The sequence below is a fragment of the Lacerta agilis genome, chromosome 8, assembly GCF_009819535.1.
Source record: "Lacerta agilis isolate rLacAgi1 chromosome 8, rLacAgi1.pri, whole genome shotgun sequence".
Lineage (NCBI taxonomy): Eukaryota > Metazoa > Chordata > Lepidosauria > Squamata > Lacertidae > Lacerta > Lacerta agilis.
Genome location: NC_046319.1, coordinates 74,488,597 through 74,511,939, shown reverse-complemented (window position 1 = coordinate 74,511,939; position 23,343 = coordinate 74,488,597). Strand labels below are relative to the sequence as shown.

Below are 23,343 nucleotides of genomic sequence, written 5' to 3'. Positions count from 1 at the left end.
AGTAAGGGCTGAGTCACATCATTCCTTTAAGGTGACTAAGAGAGGTGCAATAGATATCAGATCCTGCATATTGATGTCCCATGCCATAATGATAATACTTACATAGGTCATTCATGTATAACATGGACAGGGTAGAAAGCCTTCATGAATCCCCATCCCTTTGCAAGCATATCTTCCACATGGTGGCATTATAGTACACCTTCTAGATCAGGGGTCAGCAACCTTTTTCAGCCATGGGCCAGTCCACCGTCCCTCAGACCATGTGGTGGGCTGGACTATATTTTGAATTTTTTTAAAAAATGAATGAATTCCTATGCCCCACAAATAACCCTGAGATGCATTTTAAATAAAAGGACACATTCTACTCATGTAAAAACACTAGGCAGGCCCCACAAATAACCCTGAGATGCATTTTAAATAAAAGGACACATTCTACTCATGTAAAAACACTCGGCAGGCCCCACAAATAACCCTGAGATGCATTTTAAATAAAAGGACACATTCTACTCATGTAAAAACACGCTGATTCCCGGACCGTTCGCGGGCCGGATTGAGAAGGCGATTGGGCCGCATCTGGCCTGTGGACCTTAGGTTGTCAACCCCTGTTCTAGATGGTGAGTGCTGCTAAAGGGAGCTAACACTGCTTAAGGGTAAAGAGAACTGCTAAAAGGCCCTCACGGCAACTGCAATATAGATTATCTGAACAGTCTGTGCCACCAACTCTGTTGCCTGCCCATGGTTGTGAATTGCTCTGGTTTTATAAGGATAATACAGACACTTTTTAGAATAATTTAAAGGGCATACTCTGTTTCACCAGAGATGGTACTAGACGAAAAACAAATTGTTCCCAGGCACAGTTGGTGCATTAAGGCACAGTTGGTGCATTAGGCTACAAGGCATATGGGTTGTAGGAAAGAACACTGGCTGAAGTATATAAAACCATACATCATGAAGATAGCCAATGCATGTTTCCTTGTGCAAAGGTGGCCAGCTGGCCACTTGTAGTGTGAAAATGTGTATTGCATCTGATCAGACAAGTATGACCGGTATCAACTCAGGCCTGTACTGCTCAGTATTACAAAAGCACTGATCCAAACTAACCCTGTTATCATGAGGTTAGGGTTAGAAATACGTTGTTCTCCTAAGTGAATAATAGAATATATCACTTTGATGTTGTTTTGAATAAAAAGCAAGTAGGACATTTTCTAAATAAATGAAACATGTTTCAAAACAGTCTCATTTCATAATAGTGAAACATTTATTTTATTAACATCCCAGATGACAAAACATGAAAAAATAATGAAATTTAGTCTGTGATTAAATCAAAATAGGATTACAAACAGTCTCCCATGCTAGGGCTTGGATCAAGAGTATTATCAGGGGGTCAGCTACCATTTCCCTGGGCACTGGTTCGATTCACCCACCTTTGGCAATCTACTGTAATGCACAACCAGAGCTTTGTATGTCATGGTAAGAAGAGAGGGTCAGCCTATTACTTTAGGAAAATAACCAAGCACTGTGAAACGTCTGGTTACTTTTATCATTGTCTCCATGAAAACCTAAAACTCATTGGTTTTCCAAAGCAAGAGATACCCAACATAGTGTCCTCCATATGTTTTTGGACTATAACTCCCATCAATCCAGCCAACATAGACAATGGTAGGGGGTAATGGGAATTGTAGTCCAAAACATCTGGAAAGTATCACATTGTTTAACCCTATTACGCTTAGACACAAGTCAGGCCCAAGCCTCATTAGCTCTCTCCAGCTCTCCTTTGGTCTTTGCAGAAAGCAGGGGAGGTTCATAGTGCAATCTATCAAAAAATAAAAATACAAAAATCCTACAATATTAACAATGTTACAACTTTTTCCTATACAAGAATGGGAAAGCATACAAGTAGCAGATCAAAGATGAAGACAAATATAATATTGAAACAAAAGTTGCATAGGTTTTTCACCCATGATATGATTTCAGCCTTTTCCTGGCTTCTACCAAAGCAAATGTTGGATAAGCTATCAGTTTTTTTATCCTATCCCATGATTGAGGCAGTCTACGTACTATTTAATTATTGTTCATGTGTGTCTTGAAGCATTGTCCAATCAGCACCATATACAGCTGGATTTTGCTGCAAACCTATAGCCCAATTTCCTTCAGCATTCAACAATTGGGGGAAAATATACATTTGAACTGAACACACTGAGCATGCTTCCAAATCAGCTGCACTATAAATAGGCCTCTCTTAAACCACAATTTCAGAAGGGAAAGTAGGAGTAGGAACAAGTTCTAAATGAATTAATCCTATAAGCTTCTCAGTTGTGCAGCATTTGGTGAATATCACTGACGTGTTATTTACCTCTTGGAACAAATTTTCCTAGAAAAAGGGAGGGAAGCATCTCTTCCCAACAAGACCAAGAATGGAAAAGTGACTAGGAAGATTTCAAGTGAAGATAAAAGTTAGTACTTGTCAGAATATTTTGTCTGGAAAAAGAAAATGCCAGGAAAGCTGTTTCGTTTACCCTCCTACCAAAGCCAGATCTTTCACAAAGCAGAATCAATAAGTTCTTCTCAGCCTTCTTACTGTAAACCTGACATAGTTATACAAGTGTGAGTATCCTGGAGAAGGAGAATATAGAATGCTTCCACGCCTGCCCTCAATTCTCCTCAGCAGGATAAAGTGAGGGAGAATATTCAGGACTCAAAATGGTCTGTTTATACTATGTGCCTGGAAAGTGAATGCAAAGCAAAGTCCTTTTCTATCACGGTTTCTCTGGCTTCTCCAGCTGCAGATCAATCACTTTCACGTTCCCTATGTCCTGGTAGGTGGCCTGCAGCCCCCGTGAAATGTCCTCGTACATGGAACAGTCATCCAGATTCAGTCCCTAGGAAGGGAAAACCAAAAAAAGGTCAATCTCTGAAAGATAATTCTGCAAGCATAAATACTGATATAAAATGACAAAAAGGGGCTCACTATTATTCTGAAGATGCATTGAGTTTTAGGGTGATAGCCAAGGTTAGTGTAGAGGTTTGGAGCTTTTAGAGTTAACAAGCTCAACCAGATTGTCCCACCCACAGGAGGAAGAGCGTCACCGGATGCTCTGTGTACTGTTGTACTGTGTAATGTGATACTTTCTGTTTCTGTGTCCGGAGAACGGAGAGAAGGGAGAAGCCACCAACATGGCTTGCGACTCTCCCGGAATGTAATGATTTATGCCTTGTAAAATAAATGCTTCTAGATTAGAAAGAAGCCGGACTCTGTTGTCTGTAATATGCTGGCATGCACACCCCCGCTGCGTGAGAGAAGATAAGAGAAGATAACTCTGCTGAATAGCACAGGAGACGGCATCAAGGAAAAGCGCTTCAGCAGGTACGCGCAGAGGAAGTGTGCCGGGCTCCGTTAGTGTGCAGAAATTGGTTTGAAGCGTTTCCAACAATCAAAAAACACTTCAGGTTATGGAAGTCCCATATTTTCGCTTGTTTATTATTCTGGACTGGTTCAGGAGCTGTTCTGAAGAGTTCCAGACTGTGTGTGCTTTGCCTCCCTGGTTTGGACTGTGATGGAGCACCCAGGGAGTTTGCTTTGCCAGCAGGAGCATTCAGCAGTCTGCTGAATGGCTCAGGAGCCTAAAACCTGCTGCCAGAGGTTGGAAGGCAGCAGGGAAGCCCAGATCGAGGGCTGCAAAAGCAGTTGTACCTCTCTGGTGAAACCCCCATCTGTGGAGCCGGGTAAGAAGCTACAGATTCGTAAGTACGCTACCCCTGGGCAAGATGGAGGGAGCCATAGCATTCCCAGCAAGGAGGAGGGAAGTTTTTGTTTGCAAGCACCTCCAGCCTCACAGCTTCAATGCAGAGGGCTGTTCCCTGAGAGCGTTGATGTTCTGGCCAACGCCTGTGAGGAGGAAGGTCTGGCCAGTGCTTGTGAAGCCTGGAAGAAGACCCTAGCCCAGTTTCACGGGGCTGAGGGACTGGCTGAAGTGGCTTTGGAAAGCTCGCCCCCAGCTCGGCTTATGGCTGTTGAGAAGCAACAGTGCCATGGAAAGCAGGAGGGGGGCCAGATCGCCGTGGGCTTTGCTCCCAGAAAGGGAGGGGCTGTTTCCAAGTCTGAAGCCAGCGTAAAGGCCTTCATTGTGGACCTGTGTTTTGGCACGTAGCCTGCACCTGGTCTTTTGTTGACGTGCATGGCTGAAGATAAGGCCAAGGACATGGCGTGTGGTACTGGCCATGAGAATCGCAACAGCTCTACCACAGCCCAGGCGGAAGAGGATGCCTACTGTTGTGATGCAGTCACCGAGGCAACGCTGAGAGAGGCCAACCCTGGTGAGCTGCGTGTGATGGTTGCCATCGTCATCGTCATCGTTCCTCCTGGTGGACTTGTGAGGAACTGCAGCTCTTTTTCTACAGAGCAGTTTGAAGAACTGACTGTTGGAAGCAAGAAAAGGCTTGACTTTTTGCTAACAGTCAAGGGACAGATCCAAGGGACAGAACTGGCGTTTTCTGTGGCTGTTGACATAACTGTATTGTTTGTTTATGTCAAACCTTCTGTCCAATGTTTTTGCTGTTTGCTTTGTGATTATCACCTGTTCTGCTTGCAGGGGCCAGAAGATGCTTCTACGCGTGAAAGGCAGCCAGGACGGGCTGTTTGCTGTTAAGAAGTCTCAATCCAGAACAGGGGGAGGTGGCACTGATGGAATGTTTGCTCAGTGCACCAGTGTGCCCGTGCACCACTTACGTTTGTGTCAGTGGTACCAAAGGCTGGCAAGTCACCACTGGGACAGTGTGCTGCAGCAGCCTGAGTTCTCTGAAGGGTGCAAGTTAAGGGCATGTAACAGCTTTCTTGATTGCAGGGTTTGCAAGGTTGAGGAGTCGACATCCTGCTACCCCACGTCTGAAAGGGAAACCACGCGTCCCTTTTCCCTGGTTCATGTGGCTGTTTCTGAAGGGATGCCAGAAGCTAACCTGGGGGGAGCGTGTTGTTCTGAGTGTTTGGCTGATGCTTTCTCTCACCACATGTGGTCTGCGTTGCTCAAGGAGGCAACTGAGGCAGCACCACTAGTTGCAGTGGAACAGCAGGTTTCTACTGGAGTAGGCTGTTCCCAGGTCCTCAGTGAGAGGGGGAGTAAGCACAGTGTGACTAACCTGCTTTCTTCACAGGTATGTGGTCTTGCAGAGAGGCAGCAAAGGATGCTGCATGCTGCCACTGAAGACATGCTCTTGGATGCAGAGCTTCCTCAAGGGTTCTGGGTGGAACTGGGTGGTACCAAGGTTCCGAAAGTGTTTTTCTGTGGGTACGAACCCAGCTTGCGTAGCTGGAGGTTAGTTAGCCCAGATAGTGACCAGACCCGGGTTCTAGTCAGCAGGAGTGCTGAATTCTTTGAGCAGAATGGATTGGAACACATCCCTAGAAGCCCTGATGTTCTGGATGGTCCTGTCAGTGATGGACAGGCAGATACGCCACCTGCTGGTGGCGGTGGTGGTCCAGGTGGATCAGCCCCAAGAGGGGGTATTGCTGTGGCTTTGGCACCTGCTGGTGGCTTGGGCCGAGTTCCCAGTCATCACCAGGGTGCAGCACAGCTAGGGGTGACTCCAAGGCAGCAGTCTGGGAGTGCACCCGCAACTCCTATGTCACGGACTAGGAGGCAGGCCACGCTTGGCGACTCTTTGTGTGGCAACTCTTCTCCAGGAGAGCCTGGCGCAGGTCTCGTCCCGGAGCAAGAGCAGGGTTCTTTGGCAGTGAAGCAGGAGCCCAAAGGCGCGCCAACGTCATCCTTGGGTGGTTCAGTTAGGATGCACGGGCGCAGCAAGTCTGTAGGTGAGATGCCTGACGTCAAGGACGTGCAGGTGGAATCCAGTGCAACTGGAGCAGAGGGAGAATCTGAAGTGGTATCACAGCAGTATGCACGATCCACTGAAGGGATTCTGCCCGAAAGGTTCACGGCCACTAGCGTGAGTGCTTGTTTGGTTCAGTGTGAACCGGAGAGCCTTGTGAAGGTCCAATGGGTATCTCAAGGTGAGGCCCAGAAATGGCAGGATGCCATGGTAGAGCAGGTAAGCTCAATGAGGTCTTTGGGTGTGTGCACAACCACGACGCTGTTAGAAGGTTGTTGGGTGTGCAGACTCAAGACGGCAGCAACTGGCGAGTTGCAGTGCGAGGCTAGGTCAGTAGCCAGAGGTTTCACTCAGGAGGATGGGGTCCATTGTTCCGAGGTACTGGACGCGCCCTCTCTCAGAAGCGAAACCACGTGCATGCTGTTAGCGGTCGCGACTCAAAGCAGTTTTGAGGCAAGCCACTTTGGTTTGGATGCCTGTTTGGATTCCGACCTGGATGAGGAGAGGTACGAGGTACCTCCGCCAGGGTTCGAGGACAACGGGCCAAATCAGGTGTGGAGTTTGCACGAGGCAATCACTGGCTTGAAGGAGTCAGCCAGAGATTGGTCCTCAGGCGTGCAAGAAGCTTTGAGAAAGCTAGGTGTCAGCCAGAGTTGTGCTGATAGCTGCCTGTTTCTGGCAGGAGTAAGTCCAGAGCAGGAGCTAGTTCTGCAGTCCGGTGCGGACATGCTTTACCTGGCGGAGACCAGGGGACAGGTGCAACGGTTCGCAGAGGAGCTTGGTCAGTCTTTCCAGCTCAGGAACCTAAGCCCTGTTGGTGTTTACCTAGGTGTGCAGGTAGACAGAGTCGAAGACGGTAGTGTCTTGCTCAATCAGACTAGCAAGGTAGTGCAGTTGTTGAAGAAGTTCAGAGTGTCTGAATGTGCTAGTGTCAGAACACCCATGGAGACGTGTCTAGGTGAGGACAGTCAGACCGGGGAACGCTCTGAGTTCGAGAGCCCCGAGGTGTTTAGGTCAGCTCCTGGGAGGCTGTTGTTTCCTTCACGGTTGAGCAAACCTGACATAGCAGTTGCTGTGGATCTGTTCAGCAAGGTGGCTGCAAATCCCAGCATGCATGCCTGGAATGGCATGGTGAGAGTGCTCCAGAGTTTGCAGGAGACTAAGGAGTTTTGCCCGGAGTTGTCAGCTACCGGTGAGCCCCAGCTCACGCGCTGGTGCGACGGCGGTTGGGCAAATTCCGAGGACAGGAAATCTGTGTCTGAAATGGTTGTACAGTATGGAGGAGCTCTAGGCGGGCTGAAGCCCCGGTGCCAGAGCCTCATTGCTCGTTCTCGTGCAGAAGCCAGGTACAGTGCGTTGTCAGTGCTTTGCAGGGAACTGGAGTTCTATAGGTGTTTGGTCCAAGAGATCTGCGTTCAGAGTTGCCTGCCCGTGATGGTTTGGGAGGACAACCAACTCTGTTTGTTGGTGGCAGAGTCTGGACAAGTCAAGGCCAGACCCAAACACCTAGACGTTCTCTTTCGAGACGTATGCGTTCAGACCGGCTTGGAGAAGCTGAAGTACTGTTCTGGTCAGGTGAACCAGAGAGTTGGGTTCACGAAGCCCCTGAGCTTCCAACGTCATGGGGAGTTCTGTGAGGGTTTGTGTGAGGTAAGCTGCAAGCTTACAACGCCCCTGTGTGCGGGACAAGAGGGGGTGTAGAGGTTTGGAGCTTTTAGAGTTAACAAGCTCAACCAGATTGTCCCACCCACAGGAGGAAGAGCGTCACCGGATGCTCTGTGTACTGTTGTACTGTGTAATGTGATACTTTCTGTTTCTGTGTCCGGAGAACGGAGAGAAGGGAGAAGCCACCAACATGGCTTGCGACTCTCCCGGAATGTAATGATTTATGCCTTGTAAAATAAATGCTTCTAGATTAGAAAGAAGCCGGACTCTGTTGTCTGTAATATGCTGGCATGCACACCCCCGCTGCGTGAGAGAAGATAAGAGAAGATAACTCTGCTGAATAGCACAGGAGACGGCATCAAGGAAAAGCGCTTCAGCAGGTACGCGCAGAGGAAGTGTGCCGGGCTCCGTTAGTGTGCAGAAATTGGTTTGAAGCGTTTCCAACAATCAAAAAACACTTCTTATTCAGAGCAGACCCATTAAAAACAATGGACGTGACAAACTTAGGTGCATTCATTTCAGAGGGTCTGCTCTAACTTGATACAACCCTTTGGCTGCAACCATAAACAAGTTTATTAGGAAGTAAATCCCACTAAGTAGGATATTGAGATTGAACTGAAGGGGGAGACAGCACTCTTCTTTTTTCCACAGGCCTCACCACAGGAAAGGGCAGAGTGAGTCTGGTTTTTTTTGGATAATGGCAAAACATACTTTCACAGTAACATAATGAACTCATCTTGAGCAACAGGAAAATGTACATAAGCATATAAAATAAAATACATAAAAATAACAAATAGTAAAGCTTTTGACTACTTTCCTTCCTACTGGAATTAAAGCGTTCTCATTTTTTAATTCACTGATCTTTGGCAAGGATCCTCCTAAATTTGTAGGCAATGCCTATACTTTGGAACTCCCTGCCTATTGAGATCAAGCGCATGATTTCACTGTACTCTTTTCAGCATCTGCTAAAAACATTCCTGTTTAGACAAGTCTGTCCAGAAGCTTAGAATTTTGAGGTCATTTAAATCTGTTTTAGCATTTTAACTTTTGTATGCTTTACAGCAGGCTTCCTCAAACTCAGCCCTCCAGATGTTTCGAGACTACAATTCCCATCATCCCTGACCACTGCTCCTGCTAGCTAGGGATCATGGGAGTTGTAGGCCAAAAACATCTGGCAGGCCGAGTTTGAGGAAGCCTGCTTTAAAGTCAGGTTGTAATTCCCCCCCCTTGATTTCACTGTTTTATCTCTTTGTAAACCACTCTGAGGTTTTGTTTTGTTTTTACAATCAAGCGGTGTATAAATTTTATGAAATAAAAATATATATCTTATGCATCAATATGTTTCTTTGTCTGGTGTTAGTTTATGCTGCTGCAGAATACTGGCTGGGCTTCCTATTTCCAGTATCATATGAATGCACCATGGTGTCCGCCTCCTTCAGCTTTGAAATTTTCCCACATTCTGCTGCACAGAAGCATGGGCGTAGCCAGGATTTTTGTTAACATTTTTATTTATTGGAGGGGGGCAGCTGCCCCTCCCTTCCCCATACCGATGCACAGAAGTCTCCCGGAATTACCTCATATATGTTCTCCTCTTCATAAGCCTTCTTCTTGGCTTGTAAAAGGCGCTCGTTTTCCCATCTCTTCTGCAAAAAAAAAGGGAACAAAAACACTATGGAAACAAGTGTGGCACATCATTGGACATTTGCCAAAGCTGCAGCCCAGTCATGAGCCCAATGCTATTCTCTGGAGCTGCTCCTCAATGATGCTGTCTGTTCATCTGCCCTCTAAGTGTGCAAACATAAGAATGAGATAATGGAGACATATCCTCTATCTATGTGCTTTTCCTCCGATTGGCTGTGCTTCCTGGGCTCCACCAAATTGGAGATGGCACTACTTAGGATCTTTGCTTAGCTGCATCAGTTTTTGGTGCATTTTACATGCTTTTAGGCCACAAACTCAGGCCACACACATACCACACATTTCAAGCACCCTTCTGTCAATTTAACAGCCATGGCTTCTCCCAAAGACTCCTGGGAACTGTGGTTAAGGGTGCCAAGAGTTGTTAGGAGACCCCTCACAGAGCTGCAATTCCCAACACTCTTAACAAACTACAGTTCCCAGGATTCTTTGAGAGAAGCCATGGCTGTCAAAATGGTACAATAATGGCTTTATTTTAATTTTATTTTTAAGTATGTTGTGGGTGTAACCTTAAACCAGTTTAACTGTCCTTCCCCCATTCAGAGTTGGGATTCTCTGAGGAAGTGAGAGGTGAGTTATAGTGAATTGTTGATTACCACTTCTTGCTAAATGACAATTACCAATATTGAGAGGCTCATAATCTTGGTAGCCATTTACTGCTTAGATTTCATAGGTTCTCAATACGTTGGTCACAGTTAATGGTAACTAACGAGTTGATCACAGAAGAGCATAACAATTAAATCAATTTTAGTTTAAGGGCCATTTCATACAAACAAAAACTGGTCCTCAGCTGATCAGCACATGATAAAACTGAACATGTTACGACATTCTGTCTGGCCATATGGAAAAGTACTTGCATGAGCTCTCTGCCATGCATGATTGGGGTGTATGGGTGAAAACCTACATCCTGCAGAGCTGTGTGTGACAGAGGAATCAACAGGCCACTTCACCAAATGCCCAGTTGTGATTCACACTGCATTTGTAGTCTTCCGTTAGCTATGTAGATATAGCAACAGGTCTCAGCTAAGTACTAGGGGCCAGGACATGGTCTAAATGTGCATGACACAGCCATCTTGTTCTTGTCAGTGCCTGGATGGGAACCTATCTGAGACCCCTCTGTGTGCTTCCTTAAGTTTCATGACAGTGGAGAAGTGGGATATCGATGTGATAAACACGTCACACAAGCCTTTTACTAAAGGAACACAGCAAACAGCATTTTGTATTTCAGAGCCATCCAATTATTGTTCTCAGACAATAATCCCTTGATACTTTGCTATAACTGACCCATGTGATTCCAGTGAAGTGCCATTTGGGGGAAATTCTTGTATTAGGCTATTATCTAGATGCTGTGCCTGTTGCTGGTGTACATGCTGATAAAAGGACATTTTGCCTCTTTGGGGTAACAATCTACTCTTTAAAAATAGAAAAAAAGCAGAACAAGATCTGGTGACTGGAAACTGTAGGCTGATAGATTCATTATGCACCATGCTCTCTCTGTCTGTACATGCCTACAAAGACTAGGCAGAGGGAAATAACAGCTCACCCTGAAGAGCAAAAAAAGACCAGGACCAATGGCACAGATGAGTAGCAGGAAACCCTCAGCTGTGATGATCTTATTTTTGACGCCTTCCGTCATGTTCAGGAAAGAGGCTGGTCGGGGCCCTAGAAGACAGCAAGCAGGAGAGTGTTTGATCCAGAAACCCCTCAGCATCCCTAAATATTTTATCACTCTCTTGCAATCCTGGTTAAAACTACAAGTATGCAAAGAAAAATATGCACCCCAGGTATTATTGCATTAAGTGTCTTTGTTTGTATTGATTTACTCTGCCTGCCCTGTCACCTCTGCAGAGAAGCGGCACTGGCACTGGCACCGATTTTGGGCAAGTACTCGCTATGAAATTGGCACCGATGCCAGCGCTGCTTCTCCACCAATGGTTCTGGTTGTACATTACAGTGCCAAACCAACTTTCTGGATTTCTCCTTAAGATAATTTGTTTTTGTGGGTCACACACTCTGCAGAACACACTTTTCCTCGTTTTGAAGCTTCAGGTTAAATGTTGTGTTGTGCGGGCTGACAATTACGTCATTTCACAGGCCAGCAGCAATTTCAGAAAGGAAATGAAAGTTCTGATTGGCAAAACAAGGTCGTGGAGCATATTTACAAAAACCCTGATCGAGATGCTGTCTGGCAGAAGTATGAATTCTGCTCTGGCTTATAGCTCACTGGGCATCTAGGAACAACGCTAGTGGTAACACCTAGTTTACTTCTCATTGAAACCTACCTAACAAAGTTGTTGTAATGATAAAGTGTGGGTGGGGCTCCTTGGAAGAAGACAGGAAGATAAACAATATCAATATTCTCATAACCCAGAACTCACCTGTATTAGTCCCTATTGGCTCTGAGCTTCTCCCTGGCACTACTCTAAACTACACTCCCATCTCTCTGGAAGATCAATTAGCTTTAAGAATTCAATGCAGGAATCCTGTATAGATATTACCAGCCTGGCTTAGGTCCCTAGAAAATCCCCAGTCTGAAAAACTAAGCTGCTTCACTATAACCCATGAGTGCAGCTACTCAGAGCACACCCTCTGAAATTAATGGGGATGACTAACTTAGGTCCATTAATTTCATTGAGACTATTCTGTGTAGAACTTAGTTAAATACAACCCCACGTTCTTTTCCTTCTACATCTGGCACCAGTACAGGTATATATCTATTTAACCAAGCAGTAACTTTGCAAGTGGGTAACTTGTATTCCCCCTGCCAAGTGATGAGGAAAATCTGAACACACCTAAGCAGAAATCTGAGGGAGCAGGGAAATAATCATATTGTCTTTAGGCTACAGCAGAGAAAAAACGCACTTCTCTGAATTCTGCAATGTTGTTTTCTAGCCAAGCAATGTTTTGAAAATGCATCTACTGAGATAACGTGTGCATAAGAACGCTTGTATACTTACAAAGATGCAGTATACTCTGGAAAATTACTTTGCAAAAATGGGAAAACTGCACGTAAAAATGTGTATATTGGAAGAAAATTGCACCAAAACACTGGTGAAATTCATGAGGCCTTTTTCTAAAATGTGGAAATTTGGAGGGCTGAAGTTAAAGACTAGAAAAAAATAAAAAACTCAAACTTATATTGGCCCATGCCTAGTGTTGAGAAGTTATCAAGTGTCACCTGGCAGCAGCTGTTTCATCAGAAGGTGGAAGAGAAGAAACTCACTCCATCAACACAGCTGAGAGACTGGCATTTCTTGGTTTCTCCTCTCTTTGAGGTTTTCCACCACAGAAGGAACTAAGAACTCCCGTCTTGAGTGCTAGTTCCCTCCTGCTGCCTCATCCATTTGTCTTTTGTGTAATATCTAAATCAGTGTTTTTCAACCACTGTTCCGCGGCACACTAGTGTGCCGCGAGATGTTGCCTGGTGTGCCGTGGGGAAAATTGTGTTTATTTGATTCCTATTCAAGAGAATTACTTTATATATAGTCAATATAGGCACAGAGTTAAATTTTTTAACATTTTCTAATGCTGGTGTGCCTCGTGATTTTTTTCATGAAACAAGTGTGCCTTTGCCCAAAAAAGGTTGAAAAACACTGATCTAAATTATAACCCTTGAGGGCAGGAGCTGTCTTGCTTTTATTGCTCTGGGAGTCTTTTTAATCCAAATGCGTGCGCACATTACACACCCAACATGGAAAATTACCACTTGGTAAAATGATGGTCAGCATTTAACCTGCCATCACTTATAGGGGGAAGGGGGATGACCCCCTAACATTGTAGCAACCATAGTTTTGCCCCACAGGGTTGTTTTGCTGGCTCTAGACCACTGGTCTTCAACTGGTGGGTTGAGACCGTGGCAGCAACACCATATGCATACATGGCAAAAAAAGAAAAAAGAAAAGAAATGGATCCCCAAATGTCTGTTTGACGTAAAGGTGGGTGGGCCCCGAAGTCTGCTGCTCTACCAGGGTTTCCCAAACTTGAGTCTCCAGGTGCTGTTGGGCTACAACTCCCATCATCCCTAGCTAGCAGGACCAGTGGTGAGGGATGATGGGAATTGTAGTCCAAAACCAGCTGGAGACCCAAGTTTGGGAAGCCCTGCTGTAGACCAGTGTTTTTCAACCACTGTTCCGCGGCACACTAGTGTGCCGCGAGATGTTGCCTGGTGTGCCGTGGGAAAAATTCAAAAATTCAAGAGAATTACTTTATATATAGTCAATATAGGCACAGAGTTAAATTTTTTAACATTTTCTAATGGTGGTGTGCCTCGTGATTTTTTTCATGAAACAAGTGTGCCTTTGCCCAAAAAAGGTTGAAAAACACTGCTGTAGACAATGGGGAACAGCTGTAGCTCAGTGGTAGGACATCTGCCTCCCTGGCATTTCCATGTAGGGCTGAGATAGACTCCTAAAACCCTGCAGTTGACTCTGCCAGTTGGCCAGCACCATCCTCCTCCTCCTCTTCCTCTTCAACCTGATTATGTCTTTCTGGACTGTCTGATCTGAAGCTTCTGATATTTTCCAATTGGTGATTTGAAGGAAGGTGGTCAGGAAATGGCCAAAGAACAATATAATGACTATTAATACAAGATCAGAGTTGAAACTGTTTTTTGTTTGTTTTTGAGGGGGGGATATGCCAAGAAAGTTCTCGTATCTGATATGTTCTAGCAAACATTTGAATTCATCATTTTCTAACCACCACCCCTTCCCTTCAACTCTCCCAAATCTAGGTGCTGAAGGATTTTTAAAGGACAGCATTAAGATGTGTAGCTATTGAACATAGACTTCCTCAAACTCTATCAGCAAGACTTAAAAAATTCAGTTTTTAAAAGACCACTCCACTAGTACTAATATTAATACCAATACCAATAATTTATGTATATCCCACCTTTTCCCCTGATGGGACTCAAGGTGGCTCTCAAAGAAATATCTCTCAACCCAAGGCTGCAATCTTACGTAATTCAGAGGAAGCTCATTGAACACAGTGGTCCTTATGCCCAAGTCGCTATTCACAGGTTTTAATAGTAAGATTTGTTTTATTTATATAGTTTCCTTTCCTTAATCCTATTACAGTATTTCACCATGGAGCTCTGAGCTGAGGATGCAGGGGCTGAATCTCATTTTATCATCACATCTATAAGTTAGATTACGCTGAAAAGACAGAGACTTGCCAAAAGAAGTTATCAATCAGCACGGTATTGAAACCCCAGTCCAAGTCTTGCATTGTTAATGGTTTTCCAAGTGTCAGGATTCAGAAACAGATATAGAACAACATTTCAAGGCCAATGTTGAAAATTAAACATAAAACAACAGTGAACACCCTGAGATATTTCTGATTTTCAGATTGTATTTATTTCAGATCTATAATGAGGTTTATTTATTTTTTGCAAAGTAGCCCCTAGAAAAGTTTTAGAGTTTAGTCATCTTATACTCTCTTCTTATATGCATTGGCCAATTACAAATTATTTTTCCTAAGGCAATTTTTTAAACAAACAAACAAACAAACAAACCCAAAACTAACAGGTAAATGTAACTTCTGATGCAGCCTATATACCCTTCCCTCAGCTTGCCTGCTGATCCCGAGATAGCTTGTGTGTGTGTGTGTGTGTGTGTGTGTGTGTGTAGAAATCCCATTGGCACCAATGGGCACTTTCCCCCTTAAGTCTAATTGTTGCTTTTAGTTAGGATCGCAGAATACAGGTAGGAAAGAGTTATCTCTTCTTTCTCCTACCACAGTTCCATTGAGAATTGCACCCCCCCCAAAGGCATGGCAATAAGCATGGGGGGGGGGTGTTGGTTTCTCTCACTAACTACTAAGCCTAATTGCCACGCAAGGGAAGGTGTGTGGGTATTTTTGGTCATGATGAAGTGTGCCATGCCTTGCCCACCCCGGCTTTACAGATACCACCCCAACCCTATGGAGGCACAAGGTTCATACTCACTCCGGACCCAGAGGTACGTGCCGCAAGACTGGTGGTGGCCGGCCGATGGGGCAGACACACAGCAATAGTACATGGCTGTGTCTTCCCTTCGGACTGAATGGAAGCTGAGCGTTGACAACCCTTGAGAAATGTCTACCGTGATCTTCCGGCTGACAGTCTCATTGACAGCAATGTTTTCACTGCAGTTGGAGGAGCAAGTCTTTTTCCAAATGACTTTGGCCCCAGTGGGGGCCTTGAACTCGCACTCTAGAGTGGCAGAAGACCCTTCGGTGACTATGTAAGAGGGGCGTCCAGGCTCCACCGTCATGGACACATAGCCCAGTGGTGTAGGCAGGGGGTTTGCTTTGGGGCGTTCTTTCTCAGTCGTAGGAGACAGAGTGGCTTCTGTTGTTCCGGAGCTGCTGGCATTTAATGTGTCTGATGGTGAAATGGACTTGCCAACCGTGGTCTGGTTCCCACAAGCGTAACCTGGAGAAGGGAGAAGAGAGAAGATATTTTAGAAGTTTTAAAGGCCTGGGATATTTATCTTTTTAGAGTCTTTGCATAGCACCTAAAGGACGCCAGCATCGGTATCAACTGGAGAAGGAGTTCCACAAATGGGCTGTCACTATCAAAAATGCTCTCACCCCATTTACTATTATTTTTTATTAAAATTTGTGTACCGGCCTTTCATCCACACATCTCTGGGATCTCTTCCATGAAGACAGAAGAGCTCAGATGAGGAGGGTGTAAACAGATGTTGTTAACGTATGGGAAGATACTGAAGTCATAAGTTCATGTCGGATTTTATTAGGTGAGTAGCAGTGGCTTGAAATGAGTTTGCAAACAGACCAAAAGAGAGCTAGTTCCAACATTCCTTAAGCCGTAGAAGGGAGCCATATTCTCAGGCCTAGTTATTTAAAATACAGTGGTACCTCGGGTTACAGACACTTCGGGTTACAGACTCCGCTAACCCGGAAGTAGTACCTTGTGTCAGGGGCGTACCCAGGATCAAAACTGGGGGGGGGGCAAGCCATGGTTGTTCAGGTTGTGACATTTCAGCACGGAAATCATTTTTGCTTCGGGGGGGGGGGACAGCTTGCTTCTAGGGGAGGCGGAGGAGGGAGGATGTGGTGAGGGAGAGGGGGGGGAATTGTGCCCAGCCAGGAAAACAAATGCTCCTGGAAAAAAAATTAGGGAAAATAATGCTTTGAACGCCAATCATTTTTGCTTCTGGGGAGGGGCAGCTTGCTTTTAGGGGGGCACCTGCCCCTCCCTGCCCCCCCTGGGTACGTCCCATGCCTTGGGTTAAGAACTTTACCTCAGAACAGTTTCAGGTTAAGAATGGACCTCCGGAACGAATTAAGTTCTTAACCAGAGGTACCACTGTACAATGCAGTGGTGTATCTGTGATTTCATTCTCTCTTTCCAACATCTTTGAAGACTTAGCTACAAATGGGGTTGGATATATGTCAAGAGCCCATCAGGTCACCAAACATTTGGGTTACCCTCCTCCTGCCCCAAGACAGAGAGAAAATGAGAATGTGTGCACACACTTTACTTTTCCATGGAGTCTGGGTAAAGGTCTCATCTAGTAGAATTAAATTTGCTAATAATAATAGTAATAATAATAATATATTATTTGTTGCTTCAGCCACTTTAGTTGTGGTACCCCACCCAACACTCCATTAAATTAAAGCTTACACTGCACAGTAAAAATCTCAGATCTGCTTGTTGCCACCATGAAAACATTTATCCTGATGAATCCTCTTTATTTTTACATAGGATGTCGACAAAACCACAAACCAATCATAGAATACATCTGTGGACATAGAGCTGACCTGAAACCAGGAGTGAAGGACTTTTGGTCCACCAGATGCTTGTTGGACTCCAACTCCCTTCAGCCCCTGCAAGCATGGCCAAGGGATGATGGGAGTTGTAGTCTAGTGGCAGCAGGGATGGCAGCCCTGACCTAGACAAACCAGTGTTTGGGCTCAGAGTAAGGCAGTTTCTAGCTGCTAGCTTCAAATAGTCTTGATTAAATGGTTGCATTTACATGCCACCATAAGTCATGGTTTATTTTTTATCGATTGATGGAGATGGATACCTCTCAATACAGAGGGCAATCCATAAATGGGGAACCACCACTGAAAAGGTCCTGTCACAAGTTGATTGTGAATTACCGGTAACAGTGTTTTCAGGTAAATGCAGCTGTGGGACCAGAACTATGAGACACACATCTTTCCAAAAAAGAGTTCTGGTTTTGGACTGTGATCTTTCCAAAAATTACTAAAAAGACTGAACAGCAGTCATTAGTCCTGTGAAACATGTTTCAAAACAATGGGGATTGTCACTTAAAACCTCGAATAGGCTATCTTCTTGCAGCTGCCCAGCCAGCTGTTGCTCAATATTGGAAGGACCTCCTAAAGGATGCTGTGTTAGCTAACTGGTATAGGTAAGATAAAGGACCCCTGGACGGTTAAGTCCAGTCAAAGGCGACTATGGGGTTGCGACGCTCATCTCGCTTTCAGGCTGAGGGAGCCGGCGTTTGTCCACAGACAGCTTTCCGAGCCATGTGGCCAGTGTGACTAAACCACTTCTGGTGCAACGGAACACCGTGACGGAAACCAGAGCGCACGGAAACACCATTTACCTTCCCGCCACAGCGGTACCTATTTATATACTTGCACCGGCGTGCTTTCGAAATGCTAGGTTGGCAGGAACTGGGACACAGCAACGGGAGCTCACCCCATTGTGTGGATTCAAACCGCCAACCTTCTGATCAGCAAACCCAAGAGGCTCAGTTATAAGATGGCTTGGCCAGATGCTTTGGTGCAAAAATTAATTTTAAAATCTATGTTTGGCTAAAGGAATGTAATTTAAAGATCCATTTGAGCCAGATTGACACTGTTTTGTTTCTTATGCAAGCAGAGATGGACTACAAAGACATATCCCAGCAGCATACAAAACTTTATGGTTTGCTTTGAACATTGTGGGCTTGAATTTTGGTACTTCTTGATGGGTTGTACTGGCCAGTTAATGTTTTTGTTTTGTTTTGTTTTGTTTATTTTACTTTGGACTCCCCTTGTCTCCTGTATGAGATGAGGAATGGGTTGTTCTGTACAGTACAGTACTGTTAAAATAGTGTTAATAATAAGAAAAAGAAAAAAGAGAAATAACTGCTAAGGGTTGGTTTCAGTGTATTTGAAGAAGTATGCATGTACATGAAAGCTTATACCCAGAACAAACTTAGTTGGTCTCTAAGGTGCTACTGGACATTATATATACCAATATATATATATATATATATATATATATAGAGAGAGAGAGAGAGAGAGAGAGAGAGACACGGCTACCTACCTGATGCTAAGGGCTGTCATTGAATCATTATGAGTTTGTATAGAATTGTGCTAATAGTTTGCTGAATTTGCTCATTTTTGCCTTATTTAAATGGGATTGCATTTCTGATTGTAATGTTTGCTAATTTTTAGTTATTATTATTATGGTGAGCTGATTTGAACTCAACATTGTTACCAGAAAAGCAGAATACACATATTAATGCAATCTTTAATTTAATGGTGGTTACATGAAGGACATCATGTAAAATCTATTATAATTTTAGCAGATCAGACTTTTGCCCGGACGTCATGGGAAAAGCAGAGAGTGGCTTGTCACTGACATGAGAATGCCCCCTGTGTTTTTACAGAAGCCTAGATATTTAGCAGGTGACCATTTTCCTGATGTGAAGTGGTCACCTGCTGAATTTCTGCATGGCATCCAAGCTACTGGGTTTGTTAAGAACAAATTTGGGGGGGGGGGAGAGCGGCACTCAACCACCCACCCCCATTTTGAATTGCCGTTCTCTCCCCTGTTCCTTCCCTTTCACTGAACCACATCTCCACTTCATGATGCCACCCCCTCCCCAGCCATCTCTCAAGGGTATCATGCTGGTTTTAGTTCCCTTTTCCTGCCCCTGTTGACAGGAAACAGAAGATAAGTTTTTTATTTTATTTCCAGAAAGAGAACTTTGCAGGTAAGTGGGCCTTGTAGGGTGGAGTGGAACCTTACATGACAGGCTCTTCCTCTCCTGGGGATGATTCTAAAATAGGTTGCGGCTACCGGGAAGGAAGTGGGAGGTGGGGTTTGAAGCCCCATGTAGCATGGAATAGGAGAGGACAAAAATGGTGTTTTCTTAAAATCAGGGTCTCTGGGTTTAGCAGAGTATGACAAAAATGGGCAGGAGGTTTGTTGGGACAGGTAAGTATACAAAAAGCTGCTAGCCCATGAAAAGGAGTTAGGAATATCCACAAAAAGGTAAAGGTAAAGGGATTCCTGATCATTAAATCCAATCGCGGACGACTCTGGGGTTGCGGCATTCATCTCACTTTACTGGCCGAGGGAGCTGGCATTTGTCCGCAGACAGCTTCCATGGCCAGCATGACTAAGCTGCTTCTGGCGAAACCAGAGCAGCGCACAGAAACGCCATTTACCTTCCCGCCGGAGCGGTACCTATTTATCTACTTGCACTTTGATGTTCTTTTGAACTGCTAGGTTGGCAGGAGCTGGGACCGAACAACGGGAGCTCACCCTATTGCGGGGATTCGGACCGCCAACCTTCTGATCGGCAAGCCCTAGGCTCCAACATTTCCCTGATGAAAATAGGGATGTCCTAAGGAAAAGCGGGGCATTCCAGGATCAAGTCAGAAAATGGGACAGCTTTTGTAAATCCAGGACCACCCCTGGAAAATAGGAACAGTTGGAGGGTTTGTGTACACCGAAAGCACTATTGTACCACGGTCATGGCTCCCCACAATGAATTCCGGGAGCTGCAGTTTGTTAAGGGTGCTGAGAGTCCTCTCACAGAGCTGCAGTTCTGAGAATTATAGATCTGAGAGCGGAATAGCACCCTTATCTCATGACAGCTCCCAGAATTCTTTGGGGGAAGCCATGACTGTTTAAAGTGGTATCACAGTGTTTTTAACGTCTGGTGTGAATGGGGGTCAGGTCAGACCATTGGTGTATATAGCTCAGTTTTGTCTCACACCAGGTGTGAGGAACCTTTGGGTATTGGCTGTGCTGGCTGGGGCTGATGGGCACTGAGATTCAGTAACATCTAGAAGACTCCAGACTTCTGGTTTACAATGACAGGCAGTGGCTGTCCAGGATTTCAGAGAGGGGCTCTCTCTCTTGGACAGCTTTGAAAAGAGGATTAGACAGGGAGAAGGTTGTCTTACAGCTACCAACCTAGATGGCTATGCCTTGCCTCCACTGTTGAACGCAGTATGTTTTGGAATACCCGTCTCTGGAAACTGTAGGAAAGGGAGAGTGTTGTTTGGCTCAGGTCTCACTTGTAGGCTTCCCATGGGTACCTGGTTGGCGATTGTGAGAACAGGATGCTACCAGACACACTATTGGCATGACCCAGCCAGCTCTTCGTACCCACTTACCTAGGAGCAAGCCCCGTTGAATTTAATAGGGCTTACTGATGAGTAGGCATGCATAAGTTTGGAAATTATTCATTTCCACACCCCATCTACTTTGATTTGAGCCTACTTGACTCCAATGGTGGTACTGTACAAGGCAACTGAACAATGGATCCCTTTATTGATGGAAAATACCACAAGTGGCACTGGTGAATATACCAAAATTCAGTCGATTAAAAGCGTTTCAAAATGAAGAATCATCATCCTGTTCTATGAATAAGGGCTCCTCTATCCTAAGAAAACATGGTAGGTTATAGTTAAGGTTGTCAACTGACTAAAACATATTTTTCTGGTTGTTCATCTTTTAATGTTTTCTTTAATTAAATTTTTAATTGAAAAAATTAAAAAAATTGTCCAGTAGCACATTAGAAACCAACTACATTTGTTCTGGGTATAAGCTTTCGTGTGCATGCAGACCCAGAACAAACTTAATTGGTTTCTAAGGTGCTACTGGACAATTTTTTAATTTTTTTATTTCGACTGCGTCAGACCAACATGGCTACCTACCTAAATTTTTAAATCTTTAAATTTAATGTATTTTTTTAAAATTTACAGCCTCACTACTAAAATTGGCCTCTGATGAAGCTTTGCTCTGGAACCTATGGCATCATCAGGTTCAAGGCAGGGCCTTTTCAGTGATGGTTCCCCATTTGAGGAGTGACCTCTCTGGTGAGGAACATTTCTCTCCCTCATTATTAACATTTGAGTCGGATTTTAAAAGAATCCTTTTCACCTAGGGTTGTTGTTGTTTTGGTGAAGTATTTTTATTGCTTTTAAACAAAAGCAGAAAATCATTGCAGGCAATGGCAAGTGTAAAAACGTTATTGCTTCACCCAGATATTTGATGGCCGAAAGGGACTGTTCCCAGCAAACCTGGAAATTATTAGCTGTGATTGTTTTGAAATGTTTTTTTAGATGTTATTAAGGTGCATAAGTATAATTAATGTTTGTGGATGCTTTTCTTTATTTTATTTTTAAAAGCCTTATTGTCTTCCGCCTTGCACTCCTTTGGAAGGAAGGGCGGGATAGACATTTAAAAAGAAAATGCCTCTTCTAAATTCAGCCACAGAGATCACATTTTATGCTGCAACTCTATACCCCACAGCTATCCAAGGTGGTTATCGCCAGGTGATGTTGGACATCTAACGGTCAGGGACTCTAAACATCTATATGGCTGTCTATCCCTGCTATACACAGCTAATGAACTCAATGGGGCTTCTGAGTAGGGATGGGGGGGGGGGAACTGAATTCAATCTGCACTTTAAGGCAAACCTACCTAATTCACACTTTCAGAAACAATATGCAAACCGAAACAGCCAGCCTTCAAAATTCACACCTCTCCGAATGTTGCAGTGCAGCTCTGCAGCTAAGCAATGTGTACAAGCTAAGCATACAAAAGGTGCATAAAAAATGCGCACATTACTGAAAATAACATGTGCATTGCATAATATTTGTGAAAAGAGCTTTGCAAAAAAATGTGTATACGAGGCAAAATTGCCTACAAAAATACGTACAATGGGAGAAATTTGCACGAAAACGCTGATGAACTTTCATGAGGTCTGGTGAATTTTCATGTAGAGAACTGAACTGAAGACAGGAAAAATGAGAAACAAAAGTGCCCATCTCCGCTTCTGAGTAAAACATGCGGAAGGCTGCACTGTCAAATCCTTCAGAACTACAGATACCTTTAGTGCCCGCGACCTCTGCTTTGAACAGCAGCCTGCCACAAATGAATCAGGTGGTTTTCCTGCACCCCTGGCAAGGAGGAACACAATTCACCTGTCAAACTGCTGCATATCAGGCTGCAACCAAAGCCCTGTCCATTACTGTTGACCTCCCTTTCCCAACCCAGTTCCAAAGATCTCCAAACCAAAAGGTCTCCAGTGAGTGCTTACCTGTAAAGAGACCCAGTAGAACCAGGAAATACAGCTGATTTGGACCACTTTTCATCCTGCTATTTTTATCACTTCCTCGGAGCCACTTGTTCTTAGCCACGGCGGTCCTAGATCTGCATACAACTTGCGGCTGAGTCTGACAGACTTGCTGTTGTTTTCGCTCGCAGGCTTATTTCCCCCACCCCTCTTTCCAGCAGACACCAGGAGATGTGGCTGGTTGCTTCCTAGCTCCACCCAACTAAACTTACGAGGGCTCCCACCCCCCTTTTATTTTCTGGCTGTGCACTGAAGCTTCAGTTTTCACTAGAAATGTATTTTTAATTAGGAGGGTGTAGCAGAGTGTCTTGTGATTCTGAGGAGAGCAGAGGTGGTAGTTTATTGGTGCCCCTCTTCTGTAAGGGCATCAGAACACAAGAAGAACAAATCTAACGGGTTGGTTACCCTTTGCATTGGAGGGGATGTAACAAAAAAAGAAATGTATCGGCACATGTGGGGGTCATGTAAATATGTGCATAAATCTTGGGAAGAGGAGACGAAGGACATTTCTGAAATGATAGGTGTACACCAGTGCCTTTATACCACAGATTGTGCCTTTTATCCGTTTTTGATAGGTCAAATACAGACTGTTTATAATTTTTCTGTTAGTAGCTGCTCGAAGGAGCCCACAAGTTTTAGTTTAAATATTCTGTTTAATAAAGTACCGGTAATGCTTATCCTTCTTCCTGAAAAAAAATTGACTGATAATAATAATAATAATAATAATTTATTATTTGTACCCCGCCCATCTGGCTGGGTCTCCCCAGCCACTCTGGGCGGCTTCCATCAAACATTAAAATACATTTAAAATATCACAGTTTAA

At 44.5% G+C, this 23,343-nt stretch overlaps 1 protein-coding gene across 1 annotated transcript; it reads right to left on the bottom strand.

Annotated features, from left to right (window-relative positions):
- Positions 1 to 1,244: 1,244 nt before the first annotated feature.
- CD79A (CD79a molecule) lies at positions 1,245 to 22,617 on the bottom strand. Its single transcript, XM_033158335.1, has 5 exons — positions 22,485 to 22,617; positions 15,128 to 15,595; positions 10,730 to 10,848; positions 9,063 to 9,131; positions 1,245 to 2,879 (listed from the first exon to the last, which is right to left on the bottom strand). Exons 1-5 carry the CDS (start codon positions 22,537 to 22,539, stop codon positions 2,757 to 2,759), a joined length of 834 nt encoding a protein of 277 aa, XP_033014226.1. The 5' UTR covers positions 22,540 to 22,617; the 3' UTR covers positions 1,245 to 2,756.
- Positions 22,618 to 23,343: the final 726 nt, after the last annotated feature.

Excerpts from the sequence above, each read along its gene's own strand:
- CD79A (XM_033158335.1), bottom strand. The coding sequence starts at position 22,539 with ATGAAAAGTGGTCCAAATCAGCTGTATTTCCTGGTTCTACTGGGTCTC. Across the intron at positions 15,596-22,484 it reads TCTACTGGGTCTCTTTACAG|GTTACGCTTGTGGGAACCAG; the intron begins GTAAGCACTCAC and ends TCCCTTCTCCAG. Across the intron at positions 2,880-9,062 it reads AAGAGGAGAACATATATGAG|GGACTGAATCTGGATGACTG; the intron begins GTAATTCCGGGA and ends TTCCCTTCCTAG.